Raw genomic sequence first — 13,084 nt, 5'->3', positions numbered from 1 at the left:
CATCCCCAACCAAATGCAGTCGGCTGCATGAGAGGCATTTTTATGTCCTCCCGAGTACCCCTACCCAACGAACCCCCCCAAAAAAGATGTTGTGTCTGCAGCAAGCGCGGATATAGGCGTGACACCCGCTATTATTGTCCCTCCTGTCCTGATAATCCTGGTCTTTGCATTGGTGAATGTCTTGAACGCTACCATACACTAGTTGAGTATTAGCGTAGGGTACAGCATTCCACAGACTAGGCACACTTTCACAGGGTCTCCCAAGATGCCATCGCATTTTGAGAGACCCGAACCTGGAACCGGTTACAGTTATAAAAGTTAGTTACAAAAAAAAGTGTAAAAAAAAAAAAAAATATGAAATAAAAAAAAATAGTTGTTGTTTTATTGTTCTCTCTCTCTCTATTCTCTCTCTCTATTGTTCTGCTCTTTTTTACTGTATTCTATTCTGCAATGTTTTATTGTTATTGTTATTGTTATTGTTATTGTTATTATGTTTTATCATGTTTGTTTTTCAGGTGTGTAATTATTTACACTTTACTGTGCTTTATTGTTAACCATTGTTAACCATTTTTTTGTCTTCAGGTACGCCATTCACGACTTTGAGTGGTTATACCAGAATGATGCCTGCAGGTTTAGGTATCATCTTGGTATCATTCTTTTCAGCCAGCGGTTGGCTTTCATGTAAAAGCAATCCTAGTGGCTAATTAGCCTCTAGACTGCTTTTACAAGCCGTGGGAGGGAATGCCCCCCCCCCCCCCCCCACCGTCTTCCGTGTTTTTCTCTGGCTCTCCTGTCTCAACAGGGAACCTGAGAATGCAGCCGGTGATTCAGCCAGCTGACCATAGAGCTGATCAGAGACCAGAGTGGCTCCAAACATCTCTATGGCCTAAGAAACCGGAAGCTACGAGTATTTCATGACTTAAATTTCGCCGGATGTAAATAGCGCCATTGGGAAATTGGGGAAGCATTTTATCACACCGATCTTGGTGTGGTCAGATGCTTTGAGGGCAGAGGAGAGATCTAGGGTCTAATAGACCACAATTTTTTCAAAAAAGAGTACCTGTCACTACCTATTGCTATCATAGGGGATATTTACATTCCCTGAGATAACAATAAAAATGATTAAAAAAAAAAATATGAAAGGAACAGTTTAAAAGTAAGATTAAAAAAGCAAAAAAATAATAAAGAAAAAAAAAAACACCCCTGTCGCCCCCTGCTCTCGCGCTAAGGCGAACGCAAGCGGCGGTCTGTCGTCAAACATAAACAGCAATTGCACCATGCATGTGAGGTATCACCGCGAAGGCCAGATCGAGTGCAGTAATTTTTCCAGTAGACCTCCTCTGTAAATCTAAAGTGGTAACCTGTAAAGGCTTTTGAAGGCTTTTAAACATGTATTTATTTTGTTGCCACTGCACGTTTGTGCGCAATTTTAAAGCATGTCATGTTTGGTATCCATGTACTCGGCCTAAGATCATCTTTTTTATTTCATCAAACATTTGGGCAATATAGCGTGTTTTAGTGCATTAAAATTAAAAAAAGTGTGTTTTTTCCCCAAAAAATGCGTTTGAAAAATCGCTGCGCAATTACTGTGTGAAAAAAAAAAATGAATCACCCACCATTTTAATCTGTAGGGCATTTGCTTTAAAAAAATATATAATGTTTGGGGGTTCAAAGTAATTTTTTTGCAAAAAAAAAAAACTTTTTCATGTAAACAATAAGTGTCAGAAAGGGCTTTGTCTTCAAGTGGTTAGAAGAGTGGGTGATGTGTGACATAAGCTTCTAAATGTTGTGCATAAAATGCCAGGACAGTTCAAAACCCCCCCAAATGACCCCATTTTGGAAAGTAGACACCCCAAGCTATTTGCTGAGAGGCATGTCGAGTCCATGGAATATTTTATATTGCGACACAAGTTGCGGGAAAGAGACAAATTTTTTTTTTTTTTTTTTTTTTTTTTTTGCACAAAGTTGTCACTAAATGATATATTGCTCAAACATGCCATGGAAATATGTGAAATTACACCCCAAAATACATTCTGCTGCTTCTCCTGAGTATGGGGATACCACATGTGTGAGACTTTTTGGGAGCCTAGCCGCGTACGGGACCCCGAAAACCAAGCACCGCCTTCAGGCTTTCTAAGGGCGTGAATTTTTGATTTCACTCTTCACTGCCTATCACAGTTTCGGAGGCCATGGAATGCCCAGGTGGCACAAAACCCCCCCAAATGACCCCATTTTGGAAAGTAGACACCCCAAGCTATTTGCTGAGAGGTATAGTGAGTATTTTGCAGACCTCACTTTTTGTCACAAAGTTTTGAAAATTGAAAAAAGAAAAAAAAAAATGTTTTTTCTTGTCTTTCTTCATTTTCAAAAACAAATGAGAGCTGCAAAATACTCACCATGCCTTTCAGCAAATAGCTTGGGGTGTCTACTTTCCAAAATGGGGTCATTTGGGGGGGTTTTGTGCCACCTGGGCATTCCATGGCCTCCGAAACTGTGATAGGCAGTAAAGAGTGAAATCAAAAATTTTCACCCTTAGAAATCCTGAAGGCAGTGATTGGTTTTCGGGGTCCAGTACGCGGCTAGGCTCCCAAAAAGTCCCACACATGTGGTATCCCCATACTCAGGAGAAGCAGCTAAATGTATTTTGGGGTGCAATTCCACATATGCCCATGGCCTGTGTGAGCAATATATCATTTAGTGACAACTTTATGAAAAAAAAAAAAAAAAAAAAAAAAAAAAAAGTGTCACTTTCCCGCAACTTGTGTCAAAATATAAAATATTCCATGGACTCAATATGCCTCTCAGCAAATAGCTTGGGGTGTCTACTTTCCAAAATGGGGTCATTTTGGGGGGTTTTGTGCCACCTGGGCATTCCATGGCCTCCGAAACTGTGATAGGCAGTGAAGAGTGAAAGCAAAAATTTACACCCTTAGAAATCCTGAAGGCGGTGATTGGTTTTCGGGGCCCCGTACGCGGCTAGGCTCCCAAAAAGTCCCACACATGTGGTATCCCCATACTCAGGAGAAGCAGCTAAATGTATTTTGGGGTGCAATTCCACATAGGCCCATGGCCTGTGTGAGCAATATATCATTTAGTGACGACTTTTTGTAAATATTTTTTTTTTTTTTTTTTTTTGTCATTTTTCAATCACTTGGGACAAAAAAAATAAATATTCAATGGGTTCAACATGCCTCTCAGCAATTTCCTTGGGGTGTCTACTTTCCAAAATGGGGTCATTTGGGGGGGTTTTGTACTGCCCTGCCATTTTAGCACCTCAAGAAATGACATAGGCAGTCATAAACTAAAAGCTGTGTAAATTCCAGAAAATGTACCCTAGTTTGTAGACGCTATAACTTTTGCGCAAACCAATAAATATACGCTTATTGACATTTTTTTTACCAAAGACATGTGGCCGAATACATTTTGGCCTAAATGTATGACTAAAATTGAGTTTATTGGATTTTTTTTATAACAAAAAGTAGAAAATATCATTTTTTTTCAAAATTTTCGGTCTTTTTCCGTTTATAGCGCAAAAAATAAAAACCGCAGAGGTGATCAAATACCATCAAAAGAAAGCTCTATTTGTGGGAAGAAAAGGACGCAAATTTCGTTTGGGTACAGCATTGCATGACCGCGCAATTAGCAGTTAAAGCGACGCAGTGCCAAATTGGAAAAAGACCTCTGGTCCTTAGGCAGCATAATGGTCCGGGGCTCAAGTGGTTAAGATAACAAGGTCATACATATATATTTTTTAAGGACCAACAAGGCCTTCCATAAATTGTGTTTGCAACAATTTAAAAAAAAAAAAAAAAAGTGTTACTGCAGATAAAAAGTGTGCATTTTATTCCGTAATTTATCCTGTTTAAAATGACATCAAAATTGTTTACAAATGAAAATAAAGTGGTTTTTTTTGTTTTCTATTTTGTGCTTTTTTAAATGTGAAACATGTAAATATATGTTAAATGTGTAAAAAATATTACCAAAGCAAACAAACTAAAAAAGTTTAAATATTAATAGTAAATAAAATAGAAACAAACAAAAAAAGAATCAGCATGAAAATAATAATGGAATGGATAAGGAGAATAAGGAGTTAATTAGGGCTGTTTAGCGAAAACTAAGAGTTAATAAGGGGTTAAACAAAGAAACATTTAATTTTTTTAAAAAATACTTTTTTTTTTTGTCAGCTGCTTTACCTGACTTCATCTGAAGAGCAAAGTGCATCCCTTTGATCTGCAGCTGATCAAACAGAAAGATACAAATGCTTCAATATGTAACAATGGGGTTTATTTACTAAAGGCAAATCCACTTTGCACTACAAGCGCACTTGGAAGTGCAGTCACTTTAGATCTGAGGGGAGATCTAAAAATAGGGGAAGCTCTGCTGATGTTATCATCCAATCATGTACAAGCAAAAACTGTTTTTTATTTTCCTTGCATGTCCCCCTCAGATCTACAGCGACTGCACTTCTAAGTGCACTTGTAGTGCAAAGTGGATTTGCCTTTAGTAGATAACCCCCCCTCCCTGTATCTTTGTGTAGGGTCTGAGATCATCTGATCACTCTACACTCCACATCATCTACAGTCTGGCCTCACTGCCATAGGAATGAGTTTTAACCCAGATTGGGACAGCAAGTTGTCTAGGGCCATAGTCTGGTCGGGAAAAATTCCAACTCAATGTATTAGTGACATGTATTACTACACATGTTTCTAAATTTAATTTCTGATTCTCACCCATTGTTAAATTAATAAACACAACGGCGTTGGGTAAGGAAAGACTGGACATTAAAAGCAGCCTTGCAATAATAGGTCTGTCAGCCTTTGTCTATATATTAAATGAAATTTAAAAGTCATCTTGAAAGTCATATCAGAAGATACCACTGCAAGGTAATACTCTCAAAAGGCAACTTTGCAAATCTATGAATGGAGCCCTTAGAAAATCAATGGCGCGTCTTTTATACCAGCTATTTGCATTTAAATTGGGTAAATGAGATGGGGTTTTCAAGAACATGATGCTTTTACAAGGTCAGAATCTTTGTCACTCAATCTTGTAACAATATTTTACTAACCTATAGGTGTCATAGTGGAATTACATACATTTGTAACATGAAGTGAAAAAATATATGCTGAAGATAAGTATCCTGGTGAAGTGTTATATATAACCTGTCAGCAACATAAACATACTAAACTGGTTACAGAAGTAAAATGTAGGTACCTCCCAGGGAATCTATACTACATCAATTATGACACATAGGGGGAGATTTACTAAAACTGGAGAGTGCAAAATCTGGTGCAGCTGTGCATGGTAGCCAATCAGCTTCTAACCTCAGCTTCTTCAATTAAGCTTTGACAAAAAACCTGGAAGCTGATTGGTTTCTATGCAGAGCTGCACCAAATTTTGCACTCTCCAGTTTGAGTAAGTCAACCCTATTAAGCATTGTTTATAAAGTATGGTATAGCCTTACCACAGCCATACTGTTGCTTTAAAAAAAATGTATAAAGCACAGCAGAAGAAGAAGTAGAGCTCAGTCACATGACCTGTCAAAACCATGTGTCTGGCCTCTCCTCCAATCATGCATAGGGAACGCCATGGGACGCCCACGGTGTTCCTTTTATGAATGGCTCCTAAAATGCAGGTGAAGTGTGGAATGTACACTGCGGTGTCCAGCAGAGAGTGGATATTGGTTTCCACTATTAATAAGCCAGAGTGCAAAGAATTGGGAAAGCAGCAGGCTTGCTTTTAACGCTGGTAGGAATATATTAGATTATATTAGCTCTCCTGGAGAGTGTGAGAAGATGTTAAAGCAGAGTTCCACCCAAAAGTGGAAGCTCCACTTGTCAGCCTCCTCCCCCTATCCGGTGCCAGATTTGGTACCTTTCGGGAGGGGGGAAGGGGCAATGGGTACCTGTTTTTGACAGGTATCCATCCCTAATTGCAAGAGATCTCGCCGTGGCAAAATCACGTAGGAGTTCGGCTCCCCTCCACCTTCCCCTGCCGCCAGGCCATTCAGAAAGCGCAGTGCACTTCGGGCATGCACAGTAGGGAACCCGGCTGTGAAGCCAAAAGGCTTCAGAGCCAGGTACCCTTACTACGAATGGCGGCGGCAGCACCCAAGAGCCAATGGAAAAACCGGCTGGGGTGCGGACATTGCTGGATTCCAGGACAGGTAAGTGTCCTAATATTAAAAGTCAGCAGCTATAGTAGCTTTAAGCCAGTTTAGAACAGTTTTACTTCTGCTGTACTTTAGGGATTCGTTCATTCAGAAGTGCCAATTCAGTAACAAATGAAGTTTGGTGGCCTAAGTTATCTGATGAAGGCTTTTAAAAGTAGAACTATAAGGGAAAAACTTTTTTTTTTTTTCAAACTGGAGAAAGGAAGTGCTATAACCCCAGTCAGATTTTCTTTTTTCTTTTTATTTGCCGTGTCCCATTGGGGAGATTTACCCTCACTTCCTGTCTCAAAACAGGAAGTGAGAGGAAATCCCTGCAAATTAAGGTAATCCTTCGGGGACCCCCAGGCTTTCAGAACTAGTGTCCCTATTGGAAGATTTCCCCTCTATTACGTTTCTGGGGCTAACCCAAAATTTGGGATTTTCTTTCACTTTCACTTTCAATGATAAAGGTAAACAGGACAAATGGAGAGGATCATTCTCTCCTAACGGGGGGGGGGCACAGACAGCAATAAAACATACGAAAAACAAATAGGTGTTTCTAATCCCTCAAAATGTTTTGCCTTTAGTTATAGCTTAAAGTGTTACTAAACCCTGGACCCTGCATTCACTATATCTGGTCTCCCACGGTACACAGAACACGGAAATGCAATTATTTTAGTAAATAGAAACTGCTAAATACTTTTTCTAATCAGCAATTTGAGCAGTCTTGTGACTTCTATCAGTGTCCAGCAGAGCCCTGTAGGAGCTTGTAGGAGGAGTTTTCATTCTCCCCTGATTGTCCTATGAGGCTGCAGGACCCCTCACCCTCTGTCTGGACAGTGCTGATTGGCCCTGTGCTGATCACATGCACTCTCCCAAGAAAAAAAAAACTCTCTAGCAATTCACACCAAACTGAGGATGTGCAGAGTTCCCACAAGTCTCTGTTCTATCAGGAGATGGATTGGGGACAGTGGAAGAAGGGGAGGATCAGAGAAGACAGGATCAAACAGTCTTTATATACAATGCAGAGGATTAACCCCTTAGTTTCCAAGTGGAGTATAACAAGCATGCTTTACTGCATATACAGACTGATTTTACTGTTGTGGATTTAGTAAAACTTTAAGTCTTGGGGACCCCAGCATTGAGCTGTCCAATGTTCCTACCCACCATGGTGCTTTGGGTGCTGTTGCCCAACTTTTGTTTTTTTCCACTACTGCTGTGCTTTCCATAGTATACAAAATCAAAACCCAAAAGTCAGGCCAGACCCCCTTATATCTGCAGTTGTACAGATTTAGCAAGTCAGCTATGAAAATCTCATCTCTGAATTCCCTGGGACATATAGGAAAGTGGTAATTAAAATTTCCAGCAAAAAACATGAATATTTGGTTTTGCACGGGCTGGTCTTTTAAATATAAGCCAAAACTAGTGAGGCCTCAATTATAAGGTAGTACACAGCTGGTATAAGTACCATCATCCCGAAATAACACAATCAAAAGGGAATGAGGGGGTGGAGACGTGATGGCAGTTGCTGCTACTGTCTCTTCTAGTCTACGCCCCCCACAAGAGGAGAATGGGACTATTGCAGTACTGGGTAAAAATGTACAGTTATAAACATAAGAACCAATTAAAACTTATATAAATTTCAATTTTAATAGTAGAAAATGCACAATTACAAACAAAGTATCTACATACAATCATAAAAACAAAAGAGATATACCACACTGACTACAGCAAGTGGAACCCGTACAATGTTAAACGGGGGATGTATATAAAGCTTTGATCTCGACCGGTTTCGCGGTTGACACCGCTTCTTCAGGAGAAACACATCTATAACATAATATGAGGTAGCTTTAACATATATATGTATGTACATTGAACAATTGCAGCAAAAATAATTTCAAAGGTAAAACAAAACCCAATACATATAAGATAGAAAGGAGGAAAAGGTTGAGATCAAAGCTTTATATACAACCCCCTGTTTAACATTGTACGGGTTCCACTTGCTGTAGTCAGTGTGGTATATCTCTTTTGTTTTTATGATTGTATGTAGATACTTTGTTTGTAATTGTGCATTTTCTACTATTAAAATTGAAATTTATATAAGTTTTAATTGGTTCTTATGTTTATAACTGTACATTTTTACCCAGTACCGCAATAGTCCCATTCTCCTCTTGTGGGGGGCGTAGACTAGAAGAGACAGTAGCGGCAACTGCCATCGCGTCTCCACCCCCTCATTCCCTTTTGATTGCTTTTAATTATAAGCATGATTTGCTTTGTCCCATTCTTAAAGCGGTTATTAAACCCCAAAGCAAACATTTATTATATTGCAGCTTACCAATTCTTAGATGTGATGGCTGCATTAGTTTTCTTTTTTAGGCTTTATTTTCATCTGGTGATCTGGCCAGTAAGTCTGTTGTTTTTCAACAGAACAAGCTCTCCTGTAACTGTAGCAGTTAGAAGGCTGAGAAAAGCCATTGAACACTGACAAAGATAGTACCCCTGAGCCTACTTTAAAGGCATTAATATATATATACAAAAAGTATTGGAGAGTGTTTGCTGTGTACCAAAAGTATTTATTTGACAAGCTATATTAAAAACATGATAATTTAAGACAAGAGGTTGTTGGAATGTATACAAAACTGTATATGGAGACACCAATACTAAAGCACACGATCAAATGTGATCCTTCACCCGACGCGTTTCAATTGAATTCTTTCTTTAGGAGTGTTCTTTAGGAAACACACATGTGCATCTATAACGTTATGAAAGACATGCAATGTCAATAAACAATATTTCAAAAAGTACATATATTGTTATAAGAGATATCATTTCCTGCTTTAAATGCACTTACATGTGCTATGATGGTGTCACAGATAAAACACTCCAAAATTCTATTTAAAAGCAAAGAAAAGGAGAGCTGGGTCTCATAGAAGAAGCTTAATCACCCCGCAGAGGTTAATCTCATCTGTGTCGAAGACTAGATCAAGAAGCCAGAAATGACGGGCCCCGCCCCCCCTACCAAAAATCTCCAGGAGAGGGCGGACAAGAGCACCGAGGCCACAAAAATTGGAAGGACAGCCTAAAAGTAAAAATAGAAAATGATAGTGAATATTCGTTGGGACTAAAATATAGGTGATACCAGAAAGCTGCTACCTGAGTAATAAGTTGGTCCACAATAAGGACAAAAGTGTTCCTACAGGTCATATAAACTTCCAATGGATCTATATAATAGACAATGATTGAATTAGGTAATCGTCTAAACTCATGTAGCAACTAGTTATAATATAAAGTACTCCCATAATGATCAATGTAAGTAGACAGACTTCCTATAATTCCTAAAACACTGGTTAAGAAGTTTAGATTAAATCATTACCTTGAGAGGGATTTAAGAGCACACAGTGTCCTGACATCCTCTCTCTTACAATCCCTCTCAAGGTAATGATTTAATCTAAACTTCTTAACCAGTGTTATAGGAATTATAGGAAGTCTGTCTACTTGCATTGATCATTATGGGAGTACTTTATATTATAACTAGTTGCTACATGAGTTTAGACGATTACCTAATTCAATCATTGTCTATTATATAGATCCATTGGAAGTTTATATGACCTGTAGGAACACTTTTGTCCCTATGGTGGACCAACTTATTACTCAGGTAGCAGCTTTCTGGTATCACCTATATTTTAGTCCCAATGAATATTCACTATCATTTTCTATTTTTACTTTTAGGCTGTCCTTCCAATTTTTGTGGCCTTGGTGCTCTTGTCTGCCCTCTCCTGGAGATTTTTGGTAGGAGCGGTGGGGCCCGTCATTTCTGGCTTCTTGATCTAGTCTTCAACACAGATGAGATTAACCTCTGCGGGGTGATTAAGCTTCTTCTATGAGACCCAGCTCTCCTTTTCTTTTCTTTTAAATAGAATTATGGAATGTTTTATCTGTGACCCCATCATAGCACATGTAAGTGCATTTAAAACAGAAAATGATATCTCTTATAACAATATATGTCATTTTTGAAATACTGTTTATTGACATTGCATGTCTTTCATAACGTTATAGATCAGGGATATGCAATTAGCATATGCAACAGCTGGACCTCCAGCTGTTGCAGAACTTCAAGTCCCATGAGGCATAGCAAGACTCTGACAGCCTCAAGCATGACACCCCAGAGGCAGAGGCATGATGGGACTTGTAGTTTTGCAACAGCTGGAGGTCCGCTAATTGCACATCCCTGCTATAGATGCACATGTGTGTTTCCTAAAGAACACCCCTGAAGAAAGAAATCAATTGAAACGCGTCGGGTGAAGGATCACATTTGATGGTGTGCTTTAGTATTGGTGTCTCCATATACAGTTTTGTATACATTCCAACAACCTCTTGTCTTAAATCATCATGTTTTTAATATATCTTGTTAAATAAATACTTTTGTTACACCTCAATCACTCTCCAATACTTTTTGTATAGATATTAATGCCTTTAAAGTCCGCTCAAGGGTACTATCTTTGTTTATATATTTTTGGATGTGGCATTATATCTGAGAACACAGTCACCGATCTCCCCTTTTCTTCATTGAACACTGACAGGGGTTTATACAATGATCAGCTTTCATTTATTCATGTAAATTCTTTATCCCAAAAGAACAGAACTGTTGCTGCAACTGTTTGTGTAACTGCAGTGTGAGCTGGATTTTGGCTTCAATTTGTCAGTGTATCTAAATCTGCTAGTTCATCTAACACTCCCCTCCCTGCCAGACTGACAATGCTGCTGTCCAAAGGTGCTCCCTGTGCTCCTTCATTCAGAGTGGGGGCACTTTAATACAGGAGGTTGCAAACCAGCATTTCAGTGCGAGTTCGGGGGAGATTTGAAAGACATCTGTGCGTGTTCATACACAGATGTCTATTGAAATCGCCCCTAAAGTCACCAATAGCAGTGCAGGAACTACTTTGGGAATCGGTTCGGCGCTGCAAAGTCGGCGTCGCACCGATTCGGACGGTGCTGTGTGCAGCAATAGCTTGCGATTTGACATGTTAAATCGCCCAGATGTGAACGGGGGCTAATACCTTAATCCAATTAACTTCTGTTCTACTATTTACCAATTCATGCCATATATGCGTATTTGGAGAGACAAAGAACAGAAGTTCACAGGCTTTTTCAAACATTATATTTGTTTTTTATTAGCTACTTACCTGGGCAATTGCAAACTGATCATAGAAAGAGGAATTTTCTAGGTTAAGTTCAAGATCTCTGTCCTGGAGTTCTTCACAGCTTTGGGAAATGACAAAAAACATATCAACAGATAAGCCAGAAAATAAATGATAGAAGAATGATGATGTTTCATTTCCTGATTTAAGCCACTCAGGCTCCATTCACACCATGGCATTCCGTTTTGTGCGCACTGCGATACTGCCCGCGATTCAGAAACGCTGCAAAACGCGGGACGCCCTTGCGATCCCCGTTACTTTGAATGGTACCCAAATCGCGGTGCAATTTTGCCACAATTTAGGTGCTACCCAGGGATTTGCAGCGTTTCTGAATCGTGGGCAGAATTGCAGCGATTACGTCTGTGAAGCGGAACACCATGGTGTGAATGGGGCCTAAAAAGGGCAACAAAATTAGAAGAGCAGTGAACCTTTCCAAGCAATCAGTGTCCATCTTTACTTGTTATGTTTGTAAGTAGTTCACTTCATGTGTGCCTATTGTCAAAACATCTTTTTTTTTTTTTTTTTGTTCTGAATACAGTGTGTAATTAGGTAGAATCCCTCTTGGATCTTTATTTCTTCCTGTATCCCTGCTGGGGAGATTCACCCTCTATTTGTCCTGGTGACCCCTGTCATCATTGTCACCAGGACACAAAGTGACAGTAAGGCTGTATTCACAGCTGAGCGTTGCATTTTGTTGCACGTTTTTATGTGCATTTTTGCTTAGTCGGTTTTTTTTTTAGCCAATAACAAAAAATATCATCAGTTTAATCATTTGTTGCTATGCTTTGTAGCTTTTGCATCCACTTGTATTCATTATTTATTTAGTATGTATTTATTCTTTTTTTTTTATATGATAGGGTTAGACATTAGGGTTAGGGGTTAATTTATTTATTTTATTTATGTATTATTATTAATTATTTGTGATTTATGTTATTTATTTATTTACTTATTATTAACATTTATTTATTTTATTGATAGGATTAGGTTTAGGGTTTTTTTAATTTTATTTATTTATTTAGTTAGTCAGTTAGGGTTAGGGGTTAAGATTAGGGTTAGGGGCTAGAATTAGGGTTAGGGGGTTAAGATTAGGGTTAGGGGCTAGAATTAGGGTTAGGGGTTAAATTATTTATTATTTTGATATTACTATTATTTATGATTATTATACATTTCATTTTGGGTACTGTATTTGAGCAGAAAAATGCTCAAAAATAATCAAATTGCAACATTTCAATGCATTTCTATGGGGGAAAAAAAAAAAACCAAAAAACAATCTGGCCAAATTGAGCTACAAAAGCAGCGTTTGGATTCAGGCCACTTGGAGTGAACCAACTCCATAGGGAATAATTGATTTTTTTCTACTCCAGTGTGTAAATGAAGCCTAAATCCAAAATTTTACAACCATCACAAGAACAAGAGGGAAATAGAAAGCTTCCAATGGAATCTTCCAATTGTCTAAAAAGGGATTTCTTCTCAGTTTGGAGAGATTTCTTTATACTATCTGTTGCACCTCCAGGACAGGAAATAAAAGAAAATCTCCCCATCAGGACACAGACAGGAGAAAATAAACTTAAAGCTGAATTCCAGGAATGGTTTTCCTGCGTGGACCAATAGAAGTATGTATATGCCACATCTGGCCAATCCCTGTGGAAGAAGACAATCACTGTAGTAGCTACCACTACTACATTAATCCTCACTGTGCTGAGCCACTGCCATGCAACAAAGTAACCACATGGGGTTA

General features: G+C 38.8%; 1 protein-coding gene across 1 annotated transcript in view; it reads right to left on the bottom strand.

Moving 5' to 3' along the window:
• Window positions 1–13,084, bottom strand: part of TMEM179 (transmembrane protein 179) — a 48,290-nt gene that overhangs the window by 16,690 nt on the left and 18,516 nt on the right. Inside the window, exon 3 of the mRNA XM_073609488.1 lies at window positions 11,332–11,410. Within this exon, the coding sequence (XP_073465589.1) occupies window positions 11,332–11,410 (79 nt within the window). The remainder of the gene's footprint in view (window positions 1–11,331; window positions 11,411–13,084) is intronic.

This window comes from Aquarana catesbeiana, linkage group LG13 (assembly GCF_042186555.1).
Source record: "Aquarana catesbeiana isolate 2022-GZ linkage group LG13, ASM4218655v1, whole genome shotgun sequence".
Classification (NCBI taxonomy): Eukaryota; Metazoa; Chordata; class Amphibia; order Anura; family Ranidae; genus Aquarana; species Aquarana catesbeiana.
Note: the sequence above shows the minus strand (reverse complement) of the source record. Positions and strands in the feature narration are given on the sequence as shown.